Source organism: Ochotona curzoniae, unplaced genomic scaffold (genome assembly GCF_017591425.1).
Source record: "Ochotona curzoniae isolate NIBS_2020 unplaced genomic scaffold, NIBS_Ocur_1.0 contig_43, whole genome shotgun sequence".
Taxonomy (NCBI): domain Eukaryota; kingdom Metazoa; phylum Chordata; class Mammalia; order Lagomorpha; family Ochotonidae; genus Ochotona; species Ochotona curzoniae.
In genome coordinates, this window is record NW_024466218.1 from 2,859,063 (window position 1) to 2,884,904 (window position 25,842).

At 43.7% G+C, this 25,842-nt stretch overlaps 1 protein-coding gene across 4 annotated transcripts in view; it reads left to right on the plus strand.

Annotated features, from left to right (window-relative positions):
• Window positions 1-407: 407 nt before the first annotated feature.
• Window positions 408-25,842, plus strand: part of B4GALT6 (beta-1,4-galactosyltransferase 6) — a 57,385-nt gene continuing 31,950 nt past the window's right edge. Inside the window, exons 1-3 of one of the 4 annotated variants that reach the window (XM_040984833.1) lie at window positions 408-678; window positions 18,237-18,353; window positions 25,451-25,564. In XM_040984833.1, coding sequence (XP_040840767.1) covers window positions 564-678; window positions 18,237-18,353; window positions 25,451-25,564 — 346 coding nt within the window. In that variant the 5' untranslated portion in view covers window positions 408-563. The remainder of the gene's footprint in view (window positions 679-18,236; window positions 18,354-25,450; window positions 25,565-25,842) is intronic. The other 3 variants (XM_040984835.1, XM_040984834.1, XM_040984836.1) reach the window with 3 other exon arrangements.

Below are 25,842 nucleotides of genomic sequence, written 5' to 3' on the forward strand. Positions count from 1 at the left end.
CCCGGCACCCACGCTAGCCCCGCGCAGGCACGAGGAGCCGCGGCCCAGAGGAGGAGGAGGAAGAGGAGAAGGAGGCGCGGGCCTGCGGGGCGAGCCCGGACCCTCAGCTCCGGGGCTGGGCGAGCTGGATCGCGCCGGGAGCCGGGAGCCGGGCGTGCTGCAGTCGGCCGCCCCTCTCCGCAGGGGCGCCGCGGCGCGCAGCCGGAGCCGTTCCCCACCTGCAGCCCCTCCTCCCGCCGCTGCCTGGCGGAGCACACGCGCGTCCGCGGCCTCCTGAGGACCTCCGCTTCCCAGGCCCCCGGCACCTCCACCCCTCTCCTCCCGCCCTCCCCTGTCCCTTGTCCTTCCGCGCCTTTCCAACCCCGACCCTCCTGCTTCCATTCATTCTGCCGCCCTTAAAAACCCCTTCCGTCCTCGGGCCCCCTCCCTGGAGCCTCCCTTATTGGCGCAGACCCCGCCACGGTCTCGGGGTTCCGAGCACGTTCATGGAACTTTAGGGCCTGGACATTGGACCCGAGTCCGGCCGGTGAGCGCAGCGGGAGCTGCTGGCTGGGAAAAGGAAGATGTCCGTACTCAAGCGGGTGATGCGGGTCTCCAATCGCTCCCTCCTCGCCTTCATCTTCTTCTTCTCCCTCTCCTCGTCTTGTCTCTACTTCATCTATGTGGCTCCGGGCATCGGTAAGCACCAAGGCGCATGCAGCCTCACCTCTCGCGGTCTCCCCGAAGGAAATGCAGCTCAGGAGGGATGCGGCTCCTGGGGTTTGGGGGCGCTGTCCACAGGGGCCGGAGGATTCGTGTTCGCTTTGCGGGGGGTGTGAGACTCTGGGGGTTGGGCAGTGGTGTGCGAGTTTGGTTCTTGTACGTGTAACTAACTTGAGGGGTCGCCTTGAGTGGACAGGGCACCAGAAACTGTAACGGCCTGGGACTCCCTGGTTCTGTCTTGAGTGTTTGTGGATTGCCTTGTCTATTTCGTATCAAAGCTGTGAGCGTACAGAATTACAGTTGAGCTGTTATGACCCCCAGATGTCATAATGGGTTAAACTTGGGATGGAGAAGCCAACCGGGAATGTGATTGAGTTGGAGAACGTGTTTGTGCTGGACCACTTTTTGGGAATAGGGTCAGTAAGCATTTGTGCCATAGCCAGGGAAATTCTAGGTGCTGTCTTAGTTGTAGCACTGTCCCGCTGTTTTTGCTACTGCCTGTTAGGATGATTCCCAATGTAAAGTAGCGATTAAGAGAACCATTATGTAAGGCCTTGGGAAGTTAACGTTTGAATCTGTTTATTGTTTTTTGGCTTTTGGTCCACAATATACTATTTGTGTGATACATACTTGAGTTGGCTTCTTAAATATTCTAATTTCTCACACCTGCCCTCCCTCCCACCTTAGTTGAACTAGAGACCACGTGGTATTTTTCTAAGGAATGAGAAACAGGAACTTTAGATGGATCTTAAAATACGACCTATTTCCAGAACGATTTCCTGGTTCTTATGCACTTAAGTTCTTTTTTAAACGCGTACTTCTGCTATCATTTCGTGTTGCACACTGGTAGTATTTTGAGCTCAAAGGAGCTCGATGTAGTGCCCCTTGCAGGAAGAGAACACCTACAGGGGTGTGAGATGCAACGGTCTGGGGGAAGTGCCTTACGTGGCACCACTCCCTGTGGCTCCTGGCAGGAGCACCGGGAAGAGAGCAGCCTCGCCCAGACTGGCCTCTAAAAACCAGCTGATTTTTCTTTAAATTAAATCTTTGCATTCAGATAGAATGTCTGTCTTTGATAATGGTGCTTGAACACGAAGGATCACAACTTTGATAGATCCCAGGATAAAAGTTTCAGAGGAGAATTTGAAGAAGCATAAATGTTTGAACAGTATTTTCTTCTAGTGCTGTTGTTTCTTTAGGCAAAAATCCCACAAAAAACACAACACAGTTCCCCCCCCCCCCCAGCCTTTGTTATAAATCTGGTGGACATGATATTACCCAGGGTATTCAACAGAGCCATTGAAAATATCTTTTGCCATTTTTGGAAGCCTTGTCCTAAACTCCTCACTGTGTAGCAATTTTTACCTCCTCAAGTGCTTCTCTGCAAGTTGGGGAGCCCAGGAGATGCTGTTTTAGCAGGCATTCAGCTTTGAACGATTTTGGAGGAAAAAAATGTATTTTGTTGTTTTTGCATTTACATAATAATACTTCCATTTTCTTAGTATTTTGACTAGCATGTTGACAGTATTATTTGAAAAGCTAGCAAAAGAGAATTGGAATTGTAGTTTCCACATGAGTTATCCCTTTTTCTTTTGGACAGTACATTCACATAGTATAGAGTTTTAAAATTCAGTTGATGTGAAATACTAGCAAGTTCTCTTATTTGGATGCTTAATGTGTTCCATGGAACAGTCACTGATACAGTGTCATAAGAATTTGGCAACTGCTGTAGGCAGTTAATGTTGACATAGTTTAAGCTACTTTGTTTCTGTGGATCTTTATAACAATTGATTGGGCCAGTGTAATGGCTCAATTGGCTGATCTCCCGTCTGTAAGCACTAGCATCCCATATGGGTTCCGGTTCATGTCCTGGTTGTGCGACTTACCATCTGACTCCCTGTTTATGGGCTGGGAAAGTAGCAAGGGATGGGCCAAAGTCTGGGGACTGTGCACCCATGTAGGAGACCCAGAGAGAGCTCCTGGTTCATGGCTTTGGATTGGCTCAGCTCAGGCCATTGTGCCATTTGGGGAGTGAACCAGCAAATGGAAGACCTTGCTCTCTTTGTCTCCTCTATATAAATCTGCCTTTCCAATAAAAATAAATATTAAATTGAACCAATTCATTACAGCCAGAAAGTTAAAACGCAAAGCTGATAAAATTCTGTGAATTTGTGGAACTTAATATTTCCAAAACCTCGTGCTATGTGCCAAAATAAAACAAAACCCCCAAATCTCTTTTTTAAATATTCTGTATCTTGAGCCTGGTACAATGGCTCCATTGGCTCAGTTCTCACCTTGGAAGCACTGGGATCCCATATGGATTAGGTATGTGTCCTGGCTGTTCCACTTCCCATCCATCTTGCTGCTGTGGCCTGGGAACTCAGTGGAGGATGGATTTAAGCCCTAGGACCCTGCACCCACGTGGGAAACCTGGAAGAAGCTCCTGGGCCTGGCTGTGTATCAACTCAGTTCTGTTCATTGCAGCCATTTGGGGAGTGAACCAGTGGATAGAAAATACTTCTCTCTGTCTTTTCTTTTTGTAAATCTGATATGCCTTTCCAAAAATAAGTAAGTAAAAATAAATCTTTTAAATTTTCTGTATCTTGGGAGATAGTTTCCCAAGACTCAGATTTTTGTTTGAAAGTTACATGTCTACATTTGGCAACAGATGCTGTTAGTTTTTCTTAAGTGTAAAGCACCCACTTGGATTTTGTGAAAATGTAGGTCAGACAGAGGAGTTTAAAGAACCAGAGTTGGTCAGTTATTCTTTGAAGTAAAAATAATGTTGATGGAAACAAACATGGCAAGTTGAGTTGCTAGTGCAAGTATCCGCCACACAGCTAACCGTGATGCTGGGGCAAAGTGGGTTAAACTGTAGAGTGCCTGGAGTTGTTTTAAGTGCTGCTTTGAGTTCTGACTACTTCTGATCCAGTTTCCTGCAAGGCAGCATAAGATGGTCCCAGAACTTGGACCCTTGCCACCCATATTAGGGACCAGGGTGGAATTCCTGGATTCTGGCTTTGGCTTCACCCAGATGGGGTTTCACAGCCCTTTGGGAAGTGAACCAGTGGGGTAGATAGTGGGTGGGAGAATCTCTGTTCCCCTGGCACCCATATCTGATTTTTTTAAAGTCCTAGTACTTTGTATACAGCATAAATGCTTTATGCTTAAAGCCCATAGCATCAGAATTCTTTTTACTTACGATGTGTAAAAGAATCGAAACTAGATACTTTTAACTAGTTTTGTTTATGTATACAACCATAGATTCTTTATGGAATTTGTAGTTTAGCTTGGAGCAAAATTTTTTAGGCTTAAACATGTGTTTTGTGGGAATGCTTTCTCTTGGTCCTCAGTAAGTGAAAAATGTCAGGTCTTCTGTTAATGAGTCCTTGCCAGTATGTGCCCTGTTGGGTGGTCATCGAGTTGTGGTTCCAGCCCTGATTCTCTCTGCATTTTTAGATGTCTTCCTCCAGGCAGACTTCTGGAGTGTGCAGATAGCATAGTCTGTCCAGTGTTTCTAATGTTGCCAAGCATTTTCTGGCTTGGTTGGGTCTTCAGCTACTGTAAGTCCCTGGGACCCAAAGCTGGTTGTTTCAGGAATCCTTGGAAACACTTTTTCCTTGAAGGTTCTAATTCATGTGGGGAACCTTTACAAACGTTAGTGTCTTTTCTGCCTTTCAGATTTACACACACACATACCCTTGAAACTTTCATGCCAAGGGAAACTGCATGGCAGACACTTACCTTCACCACACCAAGGGAAGTCCATGGTCACATTGCCCTAGCTTCCCTTGTGTCTTCCTCATTTTGTGTCTGCCTTGTTCAGTTTTCCCTCCAAGGTTCTAAGGTGGCTGGATTGAGAATGGAATTCCCTTTAGTAAGGAAATCACTCCCAGCGTGATTTCTAACAACACGATCATTTCCTTGCTGTTGTATCAGGAGTAGATGAGTCGACCTACAGATTCATAAGTGTGGATAAAGCACCTAAGAGATGCCAGCCCTTGGTTCTGGCACGTAAGGGCGATGAGTAAGGCATAGTTCCTTCTCCTTTGGGAGAAGCATAGAAGAGGTGTGGTAATCCTTCGAAGGTGTGCAGTGGGGAATGAGGGCTGGCTGAGTATTTCCAGAAGAGCTGGTGTTTGGAGTCAGCCATTGAAGATGGGTAGGGTTTACCTGGACTGAGCAAAGGAATTTTTGGTCAGAATAGCATGAGAGAAGCTTCTGGACTTGGGAGTGGGTCTTTATAGCTACTACTTAGGTTGTGGGATGGCAGACAGATGAGCCTTCATTTCCTAGCCAGGTCCTTGAGATCCCCCGAGTTCTTTGCCAGAGGGCACTCACCTGGGCTCAGCTGCCTATGAGTAAGAAATAAGTGAGTGTGCCTGTGATGGGTGGAGTGATATTGTGAGGCAGATTGCACAGCTTGCCCAGGGAGTGGGATTTCACTCTCATTGGACTGGCCAGACCTGACCTTTCCTAGACACACTTGTTCGTTCTTGGCTACAGGTGGAATCTGGTCAGGCCACTCTGGCCTGAATTCCTGTGAGAATATTCTTGAGATATTTCCTGGCCACAGTGCTTTATCCTCTGGGCCATTGGAGCTTGTGTCCTGCCAGGAATGGTGGAATTGGTGGGAAATGTATGTGTGCCTTAGGTGTTGCGGGAGAGGTGGCATGATCGGGTACTTGCTTGGCGCCCCTCTTACCCTTGAGTTTCCCGCATGGATGGCTGGGAAAGCCTGGGGCTTTCTAATCACTGTCCTTTAACCTCCTGTGCTAGACTGTTGCTGAGCTGTTAGCACCTGCTTTGTGTGCCTCAGAGGTTTTGGGGTGTCTTCCTTCCCAGGAGCTTCAGTCTAGTGGGCTACGCTGTCCATCATCTTTTTCCTCTGCGCCTCTCCTGACTGGCCATGAGTCCTGTGCTATTTTTATCTTGTGAGTAACAGGAAGCAGCAGTGGTTGAAAGGGAGAATGATGCAATCCTTTGTTGTGGAGTAATCCTCCTATGGAGGACAGGCTACATGGGAAGGACCAGCAGCAGGGAGACCAGGTAGGAAAGTCTTGCCTTGTTTTGGCAGCAGACGCCAGGATCAAGGTGAAGGTTGGGAGTTGTATTTGTGTTGATGCTCATATTCTAGCGGAGAAAGCCAGGCATGGAATGTAGGGAGCTCGTGTTCTGAGGGTACTATTTAGGGTTTTAGAGGAATTGAGTTGGGGTGCCTCTGAATATCCAAGAGGAGTTTAAGTAGGCAGGCAAATGCAGTAAGGGCCTAGAGCCCAGGAGAGCTGTTTGGGTATCCTCAACATAAAGGGGAATTGCACTTACTTTTTCTCTTCCTAAACACCTGAGTAATAAAATTCACTCCTGCAGGGAAAGTGACTCACTATGTTAGTTCCACTTAAGCATGGAATTATAGAGATTAAAATCAAAAACTGGAGGGAGGCCAAGTGAAATGGAAAGTTTCCCGCAAGGCGCTGCCCCCCCCCCCCCGCCCCCCAGCCTCTGTAAGAGGGAGTCAGCAGCTCCTGTCTGCTCATGGGGACTCCGCCACAGTCAGGTTGCCATCCTGCCATAGCAGTGAAGTTTGCTATGTGGTCTCAGCGTGAGTCCAGTTCCCATGGCTTGTAAGAAATTCGGTAATTTTGAAGGGAAAATTGGCCAGCTGAATAATGGTCACGCTGAATGCCGTCCCCTGCATAGTCTTTGGTGAACAACTTCAGGGTCTGTTCTACATTGTGGCCAAGTGAGGTAGTGATGTGTTTATTTTGCAGCAGTGTTAATCATTACTGTTTATTAGAGATAAAAATAGCCCAGACTCCAGTTACTTCTGGAAGAGAACTCCTAACCTGGATGGCTAGTCTCCGTGAGAGGGGTGTTGCAGCTACCATTTGGAATTTGGGCACAGAGTGCATTTTCCTTTTGAGGTGGTATTATAGTGTTAATGAAGCTTCTAGTTGATCCAAGCTTCATGTGGGGTGATCTGCTCTTCAGATCTTAGCACCAGAGATTCTGATTCCTGTGTCACACACACACTCTCGCCTTGAAAAGCCTACTCAGGGCTTGGCTGCTCAGGCATTTGTGCACCCGGCTTCACGCCATGGTAGTTACAGCTGTGGCTGCTCCTCACTCCATGAGAACCCTTAGGTTCGCTCTCTTGTTCAAGGGCCCAAGGCCATGGGCATGTTGGAGTCAGGTGTTGATTTCTGCACTGCCCATGCTATGAGCACAGAAGCCCTAAGAGCCAAATCCCAAAGGTAACCACTGCTTTGTCCATTCTGGGTGATCCACAGTACCTTCCCTGCCACTCACTCCCAGACCCACAGGCGCCACAGGGCCAGAAGGAAAGGCAAGCTCCCTAGGAGGTTGCAAGTCCAAAGCCAGCAGAGCTGAACGGAACACACCTTAGGGTACATGTCTTTCTACTGGCCTGGGGATGAAGGAACTAATTCCCTCACTCCTACCTCCTCTGCCCGAAAGGTGAAGGTTTGGTTGAAATATGAGCTCTGTTGATCCGTTTAAGGGGATATCCTCAGGAAGAGACCGATAACTCTTTGATAGCTTCAGTTAGCAGTGAGGGTAATGACCATGACCCTAGCGACCTGACTGTCCTGCTAGCAGTGAAACAAGTCGCCTTTCAAGTGTCCTATCCTTGCACGCTTTCCAGCAAGGCTGAGGGATGGTGAGCAGCTGTTAGGAAGGGAGACAGCTGTTTGCTGGGAGACAGGGCAGAGCCCCAACATTGCTTAAACCTGTCATCCATGGGTTTAATCTCATGCACATGACCTCTGCAGCACCTGGGACCAATGTGCTCCTTCACCTGCCTCTCCCACATGCCTTCTGTGGCTCTTTCGCTCTTCCCAGCCTGCCTTTCGTGTTCCTCTGACCTGCACATGAGAAGGCTAAGGTGAGAAGTATGGGACAAGGTCCTCTGTGGAGTGATTTTGTTTTTTTGAGCTTGGGTTTCCTGGGTCACATTAGGCAGTGCCTCAGGCCTTGTGTATTCAGTGTTCTGGTGCGTCTTCCTGGCCACGATGACCTAGCTGGCTCATGTCACCATTGTCCCAGCCTGTTTGTAGTTTGCTCACTTAAACAAGGAAGGCCTGTCCCAAGTCTTCGTTTCTTTTTGCTATCCCTGAATCTGTATATTATTGTTTTAAATTCCTGAGGACATAGTAATTTAATATTTAAAAGACCTTTGCTTCCATCTCTGCCTTTGATCAGGATAGTAATAGAATAATATGTGGGTAACATTGTGATTCAAATAGACTATCTGAAGATCAAGTCAAGGTGAAAGTAGACTTTCTGAGGAAACCCGGGATGCTGTTAAACAAGTCTTCAGATAATGAAGCATTTGCTCTGATTAGAAGTAGATGTTTTTGCCACATGTCATGGACTCACTAGAGAATTTGGAGAGCATCCAGGTTTTATTTTTCTCTCCCATACACGTCTTATATTGCACCAATTTGATTCCTTATGTTTCATGATCACACTGCCTGTAGGCACGCTTGTTTTTTAATCTTTGCAGAATTTGGCAGAGTTTGGAATAAGCTAAAGCAAAAACACCCTGTAGTTGAAATAAGAGTCCGCTTAAAGGATGTTTATGTCAGTAGTGTATTTTTAGTTCTGAGACCCAGCAAAGTATTTAGGAAAGGGCCACCATTGAGCCACTTCAGGTGAAACTGCCATCTGCGACACTCACTTCCCATGGGAGCAGCGTGAGTTCCGGCTGTGCCATCTCCAATGCAGCTCCTTGCTAATGTGTCTGGAAAAGCAGTGGGGGGTGATGCCCAAGTGCTGTGGTGCCTGTGCCACCAGGGAGACCCAGGTGGATTTCTCTGCTCGTGGATTTGGCCTTGGCCACCCCTGGCCATTGTAGCCATTTGCGGAGTGAACCAGTGGGTGGGAGATCTCCATTTCTCCTCTTTTTCTGTAACTCTGCCTTTCCAATAAATTAATAATTAAATACGTTTTAAAATGAAAACATTAGGAAAATACTTATTAGCGATTGTGAATCCTAAATTTGTCGTCATTTTTTTTTTCCCTCTAGAAGGATCATGTGCTTCTTTGCTTTCATTTTTATTATCATGCCTAATTACTTGATTTAGTGAAAGTGCTCCGGAGTCCAGATTTTCTACGTCTGAATGAATTGTGTCTGTGTTAGGAAACTCTGAAAGAGGCTGTTTGTGATTTATGAAGAGGGATTCTCCTGTTGGCTTGGTGGGAGTGCTGGTAGTCGTGGTGTTTGGAGAATCATGGTAAGCCTTGGTTTTCAGGGATGAATGTGCTTAAAGCTTCTGATCTGCTTTAATGAGCTTATATTTCAGGTCTTATCATCAGAGATTTTGATGGTGATTCTAATTCGTTTCTAACACCCACCCCAGGTAATCTTGCAAGGTCTAGAACTGCATTTCTGAAAACACCCAGATGATGGGGGTGAGGGTTGGAAATGATGTGTTAGATAGGTTTATTCTTCCAGACGGAACCTCTTAAATCACGTGGGCTCACCTTTCTCTTACAGACATGCTTGGCTGTCATGACAAAAGACTGCTTCTTTAGAAAGAAAGTGGACAGGTGCACTGTACGTGTGTTCTGTAGTGACTCCGTGGGCGACAGGGTCATGGGTCACTCCAAAATTTGTTATTTAGTCATTAGAGACGTGATGTCACTCACTTAAATTATTGAAGTTGTTAGAATATGTGACATTTTATGTGACTCTAGAGAAGGAATTTCAAATATGAAATTTCCTTACATCTGACTAGAACAGTACAGTATTTTTACAGTAGTATCTTTTTAAGTAGCTTTATAGGGTTTATTAGCATAACATGAAACCTTAATTGAAATATTGTAACCTGTTTTATTTTTATCTAGTTAAAGTTTTCTATTGACAATAGGATTTTGCAAAAAAAAAAAAACCCATATTAATGGATATTGCTTCTCTGATAAGTTGTCAGTCAAGTTAGGATTTCAAATTGTATTACAGTTTCCCATTTCATGGGAAGAAAAAAATAAACTTTATTTTTGTTTGAATCAAGAGGTGGATTATAAGAATTATAAAGTGCCTTTTTACTGAGTTAAAATTGATTTCCGACTTTGGGTGTCCCCTTTTTATTTTTGGGTCATTTTCTTTTCATGGAGAACTTAGTTGAAATTTTGAAAGGTATTTTATTTGAGTACACAAGGGGATTGACAGTGACTGTGAAACAGTTCAAATAGTTTTCACTTTAATTTTTCCATTTTGATAACTCTAAAATGGATACTCATTTCGCATTCACCTCCTATACCCCAAACCACTAATTTCCAGCAATTTTATGTTTCCTGAGAATGTTTTTTACTGTTTGATCTTTTTATCTGTAATGTCATTGAATTTCCTGATCAGATTTTAAAAATCTGTGTAATGGACTGCATTCATCCTTTCACAATTCTCTCATTTCCTCCCTGATTCTGCTTTTTCACATTGTGGTTCATAAATTAGAAATCATGTAATGGTTTATTTTTTTTAAACACGTTTGTTCTCATGAGATACCAGGATCCTGATCTTCCATCCAGTGGTTCATGTTAAATGCCTGCAGTGCCTGGGACTAGGCCAGTCTGAAGCCAGGAGTCTGGGTTTCTGTTTGGTCTCCCATGCAGGTGGTAGGGCCCTAACAAATTTGGACCATCATCTGCTGTCTCCCAAGGTGCACTAGCAGGAAACTGCGTTAGAAGCAGAGCAGCTCCACTGGAACCTGCACTCCAGTATGGGATGCTGGTGTTTGTTGCAAGTGGCAGCTTACCCCTTTTGTGCCACATCATTGCCCTTGCTACAGTAGTTTAAAGCAGCAGTGTGTTTGAGTGAGTAACCCAGTGAATTCATGAGTGACAAGGCTGAGGGCTTTCTTTGGTGTTTCAGAGGGCTTTTTGTATGATGAGCTCCAGTGACATTAGGATGAACTGATGATCTGGTTGTGGCAAACGTTCTTCTGGGTGGGGGTCGTTTGTGTCTCTTCTCGATCTTGGTTCTTTGCAGAGAATCTTCAAGGCTCTTAGTGTCTGGTATTGCTTAAGAAGTGGTAGGCAAGCAGTTAACACAAGTCCATTTCAGTCACCGCCAACAGCTCTGGACCATAACCGCAACATACAATTGTCGTATTTGCTACTGCTGGATAAAATGAGACTATGAACACAGAATCCATTCATTCTCTTTATTCATTAGGACACCTTTGACTGACCTGAATGGTGAACGGGAATTCTTTGCACTGTAGATTTCCTGGCTTTGATTTGTCATTACTATGCTAAGATACTTTGCTTAAATTGTACTTTGACATAAAAGAAATTGGCTACAACCTGGCAGAACCTCAAATTTTTATTTTTAATTGAAGCAATACTCTAGTCTTAGGCAAAGTGGTGAACAGCAGTTCATATGTGTGGCCTAACCTTAACGGTGTACACTGGTGTTGGAGATAATACATATTTCTTTACCAGTAACGGTGGGTTATTTCTGGGACTTGATCAGACAAGGAACTTCAATGTCGAAGAAAAGTAACATTTTGTCATCTGAAACAACTGCCTGAGACATGTATGTGAATTCTTAAAAATTCAGAGATACCCAACTTTGCTGTTAACAGTTAATATCAGTGAGGGGCATGCATATGCCATGTTTTGCTTTTTCCATATATGTGTGTGTGTGTGTGTGTGTGTGTATAGATATATATATATATCCCTAAATATGTATGTATTTGTTTCCTTGTATATTTTATAATAATTTAGAGAACTATTTGCCTCTTGTAGCTTTCTCTTAAAGGATGTCTTTTTTCCTTAAAAAATTTTTATTTGAAAAGCTGGGCCTGGTGCCGTGGCCTAGCGGCTAAAGTCTTCACCTGGAACATGCTGGGATCCCATATGGGCGCCAGTCCTAATGCTCACATCCCTGCTTCCCATCCAGCTCCCTGCGTGTGACCTGGGAAAGCAGTTGAGGACGGCCCAAAGCCTTGGGACCCTGTAGCCGCGTGGGAGACCCGGAAGAGGATCTGGGCTCCTGGCTTTAGATTGGCGCAATGCCGGCCATTGTGGTCACTTGGGGAGTGAATCATTGGACAGAAGATATTTCTCTCTGTCTCCTCCTCTCTGTATATATATCTGACTTTACACCAAAAATAAATAAAAAAAATTTTTTTTGAAGGCAGAGTTACAGAAAGAGAAACACACACAGAGTGAGAGACTGATCAGTTGACCATTTTTCCAACTGCCGGGTCACTCGCCAAATGACCACAATGGCCTGGCCTGGGACAGATTGAAAGCAGAAGCCTGAAGCTCTAGGCACATTAGCAAGTAGCTGGATTGCAATTGAGCAATTGGAACTCAAACAGGTGCCCATATGGAGTCACGTTGCAGCCAGTAGCTTAGCCCATTCCGTGACACCAGCCCTTCCTATAGCTTTTAAGAATGCCTTCTGACTTTTCTCTTCTTGCATTAATTGAAGTCATATTGCTGCTTGCTCATAAGTTTGTGCATGGAGTATTTCTCTTCCCTCTCTCTCTTGTGACTTTGGAACATTGCTTCTGCAGATTGCCATTCCTGTGTGTTGTTTTGTTTGTGTTTGAATCCCAAGTTTTCGGTTCTACCTGTATACCTTGGTGTTAAGTTTGCTTTCTGATCCTGTGATAAAGTTGTATATATCGGGATGTCTTTCCACATGAGTCCGCAATCACAGGTTATGGGAATTGGGGTGCAGACATATCTTTTGGGGAGCCTTCATTCAGTTTGCTATAAGCGGCTGTGAGAATCAAAGAAAATGTGGTTAAAACTGCACATTTATGTATGTATTTGTAATAGACTCTAGCTGTTTGCCTGGACCAAAAAACTGTTAGGATTCATAGGCCAATTTAATGTAGTTGCAGGTTATAAAATAAGCATACAAAAAAACAGTAGCTTTTATGTATGCTGATGGTGAACTCATGGAGAAATCAAGAAATCCTGTTCCCAGAATACACAAAAACTCAATATTTAAGAGTAAATGAAAGAAGATCTCTACAGTGAAAATTATCAAAAATTGATAAAAAAAATCATCAGTGATATGCAAAAGGGGGACCATTCCTTGCTCATGGACTACAAGAATCCGTCATTAAAATGTCGGTACTATCTAAAGCAATCTATAGATCTTTATCAAAGTATCAGTGAAATTCTTTACAGAATTAGAAGAAGCAACCATAAAATTTATGTATAGTCAGAGTAGCCAAAGCAGTGCTAAACCTGAAAAGTCAAGCTATAGGCACTGTAATACCTGATGTCAAAGCATATGGCAAAGCTATGGCAATTAAAACCGCATGGCACAGGCATAAAAACTTATGCATAGATCAGTGGAACATGATGGAGAGCCCACAAATTAACCAGATGCATACAGCCAACTGAGTTTTAATATTACTGTTATTTTTAAAGATTTGTTTATTTTACTTAAAATCCAGAGTTAGAGAGGGATAGATAGCAAGAGATCTTCCATTTGCTGGTTCACCCCCCAGATGGCTACAGTGGCCAGAGCTGGGGTGCTTATTTCAGGCCTCTCATGTGGGTGCAGGGACCAAAGGTTTTTGGCCATCTTCCACTGTTTTCCCAGGTCATTAGCAGGGAGCTGTATCAGAAGTGGAGCAGCTGGGATTCAAACACTTGTCCCTCTAGGATGCCAGTGATACAGGCAGATCATTAGTGTGTGACACCACTGTGCTAGCCCCCAACAATTGATGTATGACAGAAGTGCTTATCTGTACAGTGAAGTAAGGATAATCTGTTCCACAAATCATGTTTTCAAAATGCGTGCTCGTGTGTGTGTGTGTGTGTGTGTGTGTGTGTGTGTGTGTGTGTGTGTGTGTCTATGGAAGAAATTAAACCCATGCCTTTGACTATATGCAAAATTCAACTCAGGATGGATTGAAGACCTATATTTAAGACCTGAGACTATGAGTTTACTGGAAGAAAATGTAGAGGAAATAACGCAAGATATTGATGTAAGAGGTGACTTCTTGTGTAAGACGCCCAAAGCACAGGCTACAAAAGCAAGCAAAACTAAACAAACAGCAGTATATCAAACGCTGGCAGTTTTGCACAGCAAAAGAAAAGATCAGCAGAGTGAGGATATCCAATAGAATGGGAAAAGCATTTGCAAACCACCTTTCTGACGTGGGATTAATAACCTGAGTATATCAGTAACTTAAAAACTCAGCAACAAAACAAAACAGTTCAGCTGAGGAATGGGGAAAGGAGTTTATTATAGTGTTTAACAGAAGAAATACAAATTGCTAACAAATATATGAAAAAATGCTCAACATCACTAGCCATCTGGGAGTTGCAGAAAGTGCAGGCCAGAGCTGGGCCAGGCTGGCTGTAGGAGTGTCATCCAGGTTTCCCATGAGGGTGGTAGGGATATTTGCGCTATTTTCTGTTGATTACCCAGGAGCTGAATCAGAAGTGGAGCAGCTGGACTTGAAGTAGTACTACAATAAGGGATGCTGACGTCATAGGTGGTGGCTTAACTCGATACTCTACACCACTACCACTTCATAGTAGCATTTTAATGCTATTATACAGGGTAGGGCATGTAGAAGAGGCTAAATGAGTTTATGGTACATAGTTGGCTAACAGCTGATTTTTGGCAAATTGCCTAACTCTTTATCTGCATTGGAATAATATTAACACCTAATCTTATATATAGGGTTACTTCTAAGGACTAAGTAAAGGTAAAGCATATGGAAGGATGTGTGGCAGAGTATTTTAAGTGTATTAGGTTTGAGCTTTTAATCTGTCATTTTAAAGTCTGTCTGCTATTTTCTGCCACATTGACATAGTTGAGCCACCCCTCACATATGGTCCTTTATCACGGTTCTTCTGTGCATTCAAACTGAAATGAATTCATTTAAGATCTTTCATCTTAGTACCTTCTATTTGCTCTCCATAAATGAAATATTCACTTTCCTATCTCCTTTCTAGATGATAATCTTCTGATTTTCTCACCCCTGTGAACATTTTCTCTGATTTCTCCGGTCCTGCATGTCTAGCTCTGGTGTTGAGTCACCTGACCAACATCGTCTCCACCTTAAAATTGGTGATTTACTTGGCTTCCCTGTAGTTAAAAGGCCTGGGAATTATAGTAGTGTCAGAATCAGCGATGTGATGTTAGGGTCTTTCAAAGCCTAGGAAACTAGTCCAGATCCATGCATGCCAGTTTAGTCTGGAGTACTTCACACTGCTGTCCTCGGTCAAAGCTGATGTGTACTGCTGTTGTGTACAGAGCAGATACGTTCCTTGATTTTTCCATGTGGAGAATAGGATGAGTTCAGAAACCTCTTTGCTCTAAACTCAGGCTAGGGTACCTAGAAGCTTTGATCCATTTAAATTTTTGAGGGCTTTGACATTTTCGGGCGTGTTGTTACAAATTCTGGAAAGCAGAACTTGAAAATAAAATGTTTACCATAGTGCAGAGAGAAGTAGATAATGAACTTGGAGAACACATGGTGCTGTCCTAATTAAACGGTGCTAATTTTTAGTGTGTTCAGATGTTATCTGCAGATCTGAGCGAGAGCTGAAGATGTATTTGTTGTCTGGAATGTAGTTTCCTATAAAGTGGAATCAAAATTTTAGATGAGGATATTCTATAAACAGTCACCAAAGAGACTGCATTTTATATTAATGATAACCAGCAAATTGGTTGCTTGTGCCTTCAGGTAGCTGTGTTTTAATTGGAAAGAGGACATTGTCATGCTGCTTTGTTTCATGTCTCTTGCAGTGCTTTGACACATGGCCTTCTGCTGGCAACATTGTATTTAAACAGTTTATTCCCTAGTGAGTGTAGCTCCTCGGGGATTAAACCTGTGAGGGCTATTAACCTAAGAAATCTAACTCAATTAGCTATATGCGATTTAAAATAAACTAATAGATTCTTCCTTTGGAGATCTTGATGTCCACCTTTATCTTTCTCGTCCATCCATTTGATGAATAACAAATGGACACTTTGACAAAGAATGCACCTTTGATGGTCTCAGGGACCATCAGTGATTATTTCTTTCATCCTGATGTGTTTTGTTGTATAATGAAAGACACGTGTCTTTAGCTAGCATCTCCTTGCTCAGGCTGTTACCAGGTGGGTTTCCTGCCCTGGGCTAAGCTCTATGCCCCGTGGCAGGCCTCTTTTCTGTCATTTGCTGCAGAGCAAACATCAGATGTTCATGTCCCTGATAACACATTTCCTACATAATTTTGGGATGAAATGATCTGGAGTCAAACTGTTAACATTGATGATCTGTTGGCTACTTACCCCCTGCATCATTTTGGTTGAATTTTAAATGTTGGTTTAGGTAGAAATAAATGTTACTTGGGCTTTTATTGAGCACTTAAAAATTTTTTTGGTTGTCTTTTATTAATCTTCATCTCCTCCATTAAAAAATTTACTTCATTTTATTTGAAAGGCAGAAGGACAGAGACCTTAGATTCATTGGTTTACTTACCAAATACCTATAACAGCCAGGATTAAGTCAGGCAGAAGTCAGGAACCAAGAGCTGGATTTGGGTCTCCTGAGTGGAAAATGGGGCTAGATACCGGAGCCATTATCTGCTGTCTCCCAAGATGCACATTAGCAGGAAGCTGGACAGAAAGAGGAGCTGGGTCTTCAACTAGGCACTCAGGTAAGGGATATGGACATCCAGTGCCTGCCTCTCTACTTTAGAACCCACTCAAGTGCAAAAAAGTAATAAAACCTTCTGGTGTTCGTAATGCACTATAATAATTCAAGCCTTAACAAGTGAAAGCCTAATTACAGGATTGCTTTCTAGAAAGCATGTGGATGTGCTTTTGAAACCGAGCAAGGTAAAGCTGACGTGAAGCCTAGATTTCTGCTCCTCTCTCTAAAAGACTGAAGGTGAAATAATGCAGTGTTCTTTCACTCTGGTTCCCTGCTGTTATTTATGCTCTGCTCCTTTGTACTTTGAGCAAGTTCACATTTACATTTAAAAAATGGGCAGGGAGGTAATACATTTTTACCCCTATATTCTTCCTTGAAGAAAGAGAGCAGGACTCAGAAAATCAGTTGGCATTCTTGACCCTTCCATTGCATTCTTTTGTCCCGAGTGTCATTACTGTGCTAACCGGCAGCTTGTTAAATGGAAGAGTTGTTAGCATGCAGCTTCTTAGCTTTACCATAAGCCTCTGACCTGCCTTTGGATGAGAAGAGCGCGCGCAAGAGAGAATGAATTTAGTTTCATGATTAGAGAATGTAATGGGAAAAGGGTTTCAGGGAACACCCCAGGGGGATTCAGGATTTTCAAACTGATCCAGTGGATCCAGTGCTCTTTCCAGTGTTCTGCATTGCACCAACAGAATCAGGACCCACTGAGGGTCTTCTGACTTCAGCCCCGCTCCTTGCTGAAGAGGCAGGATGTCTCAGAAGATGTCACTTGGAAAGATGTTACTGGAATCGATGCTGATTATGTTATGCCTGGGTCCACTTGTCTGACATGCAGCATCTGACAGTGATGCTGGGGTGGTGGAAGGCTGTAGGGGTTCAAGGAATTGGCAGCTGTAACTTGGTTCTTGGACTGTCTCAGGGCTTAGTGGTGGGCATTTCTTACAGATTAATCTTAGGGCGAGTAGCATATGATTAGATAGTTGCAGATCTCTGATTGGTCCACAGGGTTTGTGACCTTCCTCTTATTGGTTGCAGTAGGACAACTGGTGTGTTCCGAGAAGTCCGAGGTGGTTTGGTGGATCTTTGGTCTGTCTGGAGGTCTGTGAGGAGATGGGTTATTAATTCTGTTGAATCAGGGCCTGGAGTTGCTGTGAAGCATCTCACAATGGACTTGAGCATTAAGATATCAAGTATAGAAGTGATGAGCACCAAGGCTTGTGATCTGGGGTCTTGCGGGGCCTTGCCTGGCCCATGCACCATTCTCTGAACATTCTGAGTTTACCTGTGGTGAGGACTTGAATGGTCATCATCGAAGTCAGGAAGGGAGCTGTAAGCTAAGGGAGAGAGAGACTGGGGTCTCTCAGAAGCAGTAGTCATGGAAGCTTCCTTCCTCTGTGTCTGACTCTCTGTCTCTTATCTGTCGGAATTGGCCAGATCTCTTCGAAGATATTAATCCATACTTGCACTGATTAGGTTTATGTTTTCCATCAAATAAAGAATCCATTTGTGAAGTTTTTGGTCTAAAGCAGAGTTAGAGAAAGTGAATTTAATAGGATTTAGTACTTAGAATACCTTTTCGAATTTTTAAAGTACGTATATTTTACAGCAGAAAAGCATTTATGAATAAAGTGATTCTTTGTATTTGCATTTGCTTATACTACTTCATTATATTTGATCAAGGGATATTGCTGTTTGAGTTTTAAAAATTGTTTTAAAATATCAGCTTGCTTTCACATGTTTTACGGTAAGGATATTAATTTTTAGATATTTCATTCCTTTGAACATGTTGAGTCAGTTTATATTGTTTGAGCACTTCTCTAATTCTGAATGCTATTTTATCAAATAAGAATAGCTTATTGAATCAATATTTTTTCTTTTTCCTTTTAGCCAATACATATCTCTTCATGGTACAAGCTCGAGGTATAATGTTGAGAGAAAATGTGAAGACGATAGGACATATGATCAGGCTGTACACAAACAAAAACACTACCCTCAACGGTACAGGTAAGAGTACCTTCTGCCAGCCTGACCTTACTCCCGCTCCCTGTCTTTGTAGTCATCATGCAGCCAGCCGGATCTCTTCAATGCTGCTCTGCCTCCATGTAATTCTCTGTCCATTGATTGACTGTCATACATTGTAGGATGTGTTTGGATGTGGCCACCAAAGTGATGGGATTCTATACAAAGAGATGTCGGTTTGTTCTTGCAAACCCATAGCAAAAGCAGCATATATTTTCTCAGCTTGCCAACTGAAATTAATCACAGAGTAGTTTATTCTTAATGAACCAGGCCACTACCCCTCTTTAAGGCTTATTCTAATTGCTGAAAGTTTTCCAACCGTATCTGGAAAAACTGTATTGTTTTTACTTGCATTCACTTTTTGTTTTACTTGCATTTACTTGGATTCGGGGAGAAATGTTACTTTTGCTTCTGTTTAAAAAGTGTCAGAATCTCCTGTAGAATCGGAGGTTCAGAGGCCATGCTGATGACGTAGTATTGGCAGAATTGATGGAAACAGGTTTCTCTCTGGTGGAGGAATACTGGGGTTTCTGTAGCCCACTGTGGCTCCCAAAGTATTTCAGGGTTATATTAAAAGATTGTGTGGGGTCCAGCGTGGCAGCCTGGTGGCTAGAATCCTTGCCTTGCATGCTCTGGGAACCCAAATAGGTGTTGGTTCATGTCCCAGTGGCCCCAGTTCCCATCCAGCTCCCTGCTTGTGGCCTAGTAAACCAGAGGACGATGCAAAGCCTTGGGTCCCTGCACCTATGTGTTTGACCTGGAGGAGGCTCCTGGCTTCAAATTGCACAGCTACGGTCTTTGTGGTCATTTGGGGAGTGAGTCATCGGATGAAAGATTTTCTTCTCTGTCTCTTCGCTTCTCTGTGTATCTGACTTTCTAATAAAAATAAATAAAAATTTTTTAAATGTATAAAAGAAGTTGCATGGTATTGCCACTTGCTGCATCCTCTCTGTTCTCATTTACGGTACGTAAAGGTCATTTGATTCAACAGCTCTTTGTGGCAGGAGGAATGTACACCCCATCCTTACTCTCTGCTAACCGGAAATCAGTCTCCTAACCATCCTTTTTTTTTTTTTTTTTCTGAATTCCATCTTGAGATAGATCATAGCTTTGGATTGTCTACAAAATTCAAGACTGTAACGGTGCTTTGCATTTTGATGTCCATTCTGAATCCATTCTCCTCACTTGTCTAATTGATGATGCCACAGATCAAATGTAATTGTTTTTAGTCTTTTCGGTCTCAAGAGTATGTCTTTCAGAAAGGTGGATCCTTCATAGTGCGGTCACAGTAACTGGGCTTTGGCATCAGTTTGCAGTCTCCTCTAGGGCTTGTGCTGTTGAGTCAGTGGGTTGTGAGAGTGTTTCCTGAAAGTCTGGAGTGGCGGTTTGGCCTGCCTGTTGAGATGTCCTTGTCCTGCTCTCACAGCACCCAGGTTGATGTCCTCGCTGTGACTCCTGACTTCCGTTTCTCGCTGATGGAATCCCTTGGCTCAGGCAGTGCTGTTGGAGACCTGGATTCCCTGCTCCCACTCCTACTTCCTCCTGGCTGGCAGGAGGCATTTTGGGGGGTCTCTGTCCCTCAAAATTTTTTTTGATTGAAAAAAAGAAAGTGTTTTGGTTACTCTGTATAAGTGAGTGCTAAAATTCTGTGCATAGCAGATTTTTTTTTTCTCCTAGTATGCGAGCAAGTTGTATGTTACTTCAAAAAGCTTACAGATAATGGAATTATAGGCTGTTTTTTTATTTTGGTCTAGAATGTGTGAAAACTATGCTTAATGTATTGCTAGTCTTGTAAGCTTTTTGGAAGCCCATCTGAGATGTGGTTTCTGAACCTGATGCGGTGAAATGATGACTTGAACAAGGCACACCTTCCTTTCGGCACTCAAGTTAAAAAAGGGAAAAAAAAAATCCTGTCTTGCCCTCACCAAGTCAGTTTCCAGACCCAAAACTAGTAGATACTTTGTTTTCTTTCATGAACTTTAAAAAACTTTTCAAATTCTTTGCTGACAGTAAAACTATGCCCTGGGGATGATGATTGTGTCAGTCAGGAACTGAGTCTGGGTGTAACCGAGGCGCGACAGCAGCGGCTTTGTCACAGGAGGCCTTTGGAGCTCGGCTGCATGGACACTGGATGCTGCTGTCTGTGGCTGTGGTGGAGCCTTCGGACACTGGATGCTGCTGTCTGTGGCTGTGGTGGAGCCTGCGGACACTGGATGCTGCTGTCTGTGGCTGTGGTGGAGCCTGCCTCGGCGGAAGTTGCAGTCACGTGCTGTTCATCCCTGCCCTGTCAAGCAGCTTCATAGTCAGCTCACAGCCTGCTGGCTCCTGGGGCTGCAGCCCTCGTGTTTGTGCTTTGGCTGATAGGGAGCAAGGAAGGGCAGGGGAAGAACAAACAGGGCCCACCTTTTTAGAAAGTCTTTCCAGAAGTCTTGCTCAGTTTATCTTTGTGCAGCACGCACCTCAGAGCTTGATGCTACGGCCTCATGCTAGGGCGCAGAGAGGTGAAGTCGTAGAGCTGGGCACATGGTGCCCTGGATGACACTGAGGTTCTGTTACCTGAGGAGAAGGGAAGGAAGAGCCTGAAGCCACAGCTGGGAGGGCTTTGCCATGTTCTGACATGGACTTATCTGGGAATTGGAGACACCACATTAAAGATCTCCGAACTTCTGGGAGAGATGGAAACATAACTAGTGTATGTATATATACACCAGTTGATTATTTCTACTATAAAGCAGGTAATGACTAAAGTGTATGAGAAGCTAATTGAAACCTGTGGGAAGCAATGAGATTAATACATAGTGGCTTAACTTCAACACTAAATGGTAAGTAGGTTATATTTATCAATATATTTGATGAAAGGTGAATACAATGGCCAGCAGGCACATGAAAGAATGCTCAGGACCACTAGCCATCAGGGAGATGCAAATAAAAACCATAACAAGTTACCACCTCACATTGAGTTAGAATGGCTGTTATCCAATATTCAAAAAATAGTGCATGGTGGTGAGAATGTGGAGAAAAGGAGATTGTAATGCACTGATGGTGGGAGTGCAGAATGGGTACAATCAGTGTGGAAAACGGCATGGGAAGGCCTCAGGAAACTAACATTAGATGTGTCCTGTGACCCAACTGTCCCGCTTCTGGGAATATGTCCAAAGGCAATGAAATCAGCCCATGAAATTACCTGCATTTCCATATTTATAGCCACTCAGTTTATAATAGCAGAGTCATAAAATTACTGTTGATATCCATCAGCTAATGATTGGATAAAGAAAATCTAGTGTATATTCATGATGGAATATTATTCATCCATAAAAAGATGACATTTGTAATAAAATGGATGGGACCGGAGGTCTTTATTCCAAATAAAATAAACCAGATGCAGAAAGACAAATACCGCATTTTCTTTTCTTTGTGGAAGCTAAGATATAATGGACATAAAAAGTAGATTTGAGTTGAACAATTCCTGAAGCAAGTGGTAAGGGATCTATGGTGTTAGAGCTGGTAAGTTTGTTAAACCATCCTAGACACCACCCACCCTGGCACAACAAGTCGGTGGTAATCAGACAAGAAGGCGTCGAGTTGGTACCACGTGTTTTAAGCTGCTCTAAATTGAGAGGCATCCTTCAGTCGCTCTTTTCCTTTGACACTTTGGTGGGAAGGTGCAGTGAGAGTTGAGACCTGTTAACAGTTTTCATTCTGTGTTTTCCTTTACGGTGCGGTTCTGGAAGGGAGGAAGACGGCCATGGAGATTACTAGATGAAATAGCATCTACCTTGGCCAGGTGTTGTGGTAACATCTCTCAAATGCCCATTAACAACCTTTTAAAACTGCTCTCCACGCTGAAGGCAGTGGTTGTAGATGATGGATACTGTTCACCTGACTATTTTTGTAGGTAATATGACTTCCTGGCTCTATTACAGGGTAGTCTCCAAGTAACCACTGTGTCATCAGTTGTGAAGTGCTTATTTGCAGCGTGTCTTTTATAGATACTTTGCTAGGTGCTTCAAATCAGAGACACTTGGTTTCATTTGAAAAAAGATATTCAGAGGAGAGAGGTGAGGGGTGAACAGACATACATGTTATAGATAGGAATGACACAGAGTGTGGAGGTCTTAAGTCTGCCCGTGAGCTGAGCTCCTTATAGTGATGTGGCTGACAAGAACAAGTTCTAAGACTTCCTCATGCAAAGAAAGTGAGTGTACTGGTAATGTGAACAGTTTTATGACATTTAAAAAATGTGATTCTTCTGAAGCTGATAAAACTGAGATTTCTTTGTGTGTATGTGTAAAAGATGCAGTTATTCTAACCCTAGAAGAGAGTGTGAAAAAAGTCTCTGATTCTCTCTGGCTCTCCTATTGTCACCCAACTCCCTGGATGAGCAACTATTAACATTCTGTTTTAAAGAAGTATTCAAAGAACTGTCTGTAGAATTAGGCATGTGGATAAAAATGTGGGTCTGGACATTAATAACAGGAATTAGTAAATTGTGTAGAATAAAAAAATACTCTTAATTAAGGTTAATCTGTGACACCGAGGATCCCGTGTAAATGTTGATGTTTTTCTATGTCAGGATAATAAAAAACAACAGTTTTTTGGAACACACAGGAGCAGCAGATCTCCAGGGATGACCCGTTTATAGTCTAGTTCCTGCTCTCATGGATGCCTAATATGTACTAGATGCTGAATAAAAGTCAGCTAACTGAAGAGATTGAGAAAGTGGTGTTCGAATAGCTACTTAGCTTGTTCTTATGGCCGTACAAAGAAGCTCTGAGATCAATTCTATTAGTATGTGTAAGAGTCTGCTGTGTGCAAAAACCCAGTCTATATTTGTTGTTGCAACTCTTCCTTATTCCTGTTAAGCACACTGGCACTTTCTGAAATTAAGAATTTTCAAATACACTTAAAATTCACTTTTTATTTTATTTGAAAAGGGAGAGAGCAATGAGTAAGCAAGCTGTCTTCCCATTAGCCCCCAGTGCCAGCTTCTGCCAGCTGATACGGCCGCTAAGCCCAAACAACCATCACCCACTCTAATTTTTGTTTGCACCAGTAGAAATAATCAGCCCAGCCTTGCTTTTCCCTGACCTAGGCCACATAAGACGCCCAGGTATTGTAGCCCTGCCTAGTCTGGTCTGTCCCCATCCCAGCTCATGCTCTCCAGTGGGAGTAGCTGTCCAGCAGGGGAGCACTCTCCCCTCACATTCCCTCTGCTGGCTCTGCCCCCATCCCTGGTTCTTGTGTGTGCTGTTGGGTGCCACATCCGGTACAGGTCACCTCACCTTGGCATTTGTAATGCATGTTGGTTTGTGTTGCAACCGAACCTGGCTCAACCCACACTCTGTTCTGGTGCTCAGATTCACCAGCAGCTGATGTGAACTGGTTCAGCCAGATCTGCCCCTGACCCCTGCCCATTGTATGCCAGTGGGAAACTTCACCTGGCCTGTTCTGGGCTGTTTCCTATCATGCTTCTTGCGCTTACCTGCAGGGACTGTGTCCTGCCAGAGGAGTTGCCCAGGCTCCTCCATCAGAACCTCTCCCAGTGCCAGATTTCACGCATACCCATGAGTCCATGAGCCATCCCTACTCAGTTCACCTCCTGTCCTAGCAGGAACAGTGGCTTTTCCTGACTGGCCTTCAATCCAATCTGGTTTTTACTGTTGGATATTTCAGCCCAGCCATGGCTCGTCCATACCCACATACAGCTCACACATGGTTCAGTAGGGGCTGAGACCTAGCCTCATCCGTCCTACATCTATCCTGGTCCTTCAGAGCACAAGATGATGTTGGAGTCTAGCCTGGCTTGGTGCGTCCAGTCCCAGCCCACACTTGTGCCAAGGGAGACTACAGCCATATCCAGATCAGAATACAGCCCCCATTCCAGCCCACACGCTCCTTGGTGGGAATCTTAACCCAGGTAGGGTTGTGCCCTTAGCTCCCCAACCAGGCCTGTTCCCAGCCATAGATCACATGCGCACATGTGCTACCGTTTTTCATTGGCCTGAATGTTTTGCTTTTACAGTCCCCTTGGTAGAGATTAATAAAGACTGCAAGAATACATTCATATTTTCCCATAGTGTCTTGTAGATCTGCTTTTCCCCTATGGTATATTATTTGTGATTTGAGAGACAGAGACTGGTTTAATCAGCTGTTTCCGTCTTGCTGCTGCTTGTTCATGCATGTTAATCGCATTCTCTTAGGCTAGCTTCCTCTGTAGAGCAGGTAACTGACACACTATGGTTCTGATTTGTATTTCAGAATTTTGCTCTAAAAAGGTACCAAATGTGATGTCTTTGATTCTACAGTGAAAAAACCCTCAAGTGTGGCTGTCTCGGATTGGCCCGGTTATTGAATGTTTGGGCCAGGTCTTGTTCCTAAGCACACAGTGTTGTTTTCTTTTACTGGACTTGGAATTTAGTGATAATGAAGTAGGTCCAGATGAGAATCTACATTGTGTCTTGCTGTGTATCACAAAACTAGTATGCTTTGCCGCACCAATTTGAATTTTGGGCGTTTGACTGTGGCCCTTTTAACATCTACCCTACAACCTATAAAGCCTATTGGCTCTAAAGATAGGGACCTAGCACTACCGTTCCCCAGAGGCTGCAGCACACTGGGAGGGAATGACTAACATAAAGGTTTGGAATGGGCTATGTTACAGAAGTCACTGAAGTGAGTCAGTCTGTTTCAGAAATGTGACAAACACTACCCGCAGCCCTCTGTGTTGTGGTGACAAGGCCCCATGGCTGTGGAGTCGTTCTGGACACCTTTGGCCGATGAGTAGTGGAGAGGATTCCAGTAGCGCTGGCTTAGCTGGGACTGGGAGGAGGACTTGGCTAATGCTTGCAGTGGGAGCGGGGAGGCCGACTTGCCCTCCAGAAGTCTCCTGGGAAATCGTGTTGGGCAGTTCAGCATGGCAGTCCTGTGCAGCTGGCTGGTTCTTTCTATACAATGGCTTTTTATTCTTGATGTACACTGTGTATTGTGATTGTCTCACAGCAACTGTGATAGATTTTTTGCTGGGATACAGGAAAAGGTAGTTTTGGGTTTTTTCCTAGTTGTACCTTTTTTTTCTTTCCTAGATTATCCTGAAGGCAATAATTCAAGTGATTATCTTGTTCAAACAACAACATACCTTCCGGAAAACTTCACCTATTCACCGTATCTCCCGTGTCCAGAAAAGCTGCCTTACATGCGTAAGTGCCAACCAGTTTTGGCTGCGTGTTCTGTGATAAGATGTAGAGGTCACATGTTTGGAGCACACCAGGATCGGATGGTTCCTGTGGAAGCTAGTGTTGATGTTATGCAGTATACAATGTATTCTTTCGTTTTGGAAAAGCTTTTTTGGAGGGGGAAGAGGGAGATTGAAAGCTGAAGAATACAAAAGAGAAAGTACAAATGGAGTTCTGCTGTTTGGATTTAGAAACTAGTACTTTGGATTTCTTCCTCCCACATTCCTTTAAATTGGTTTTTA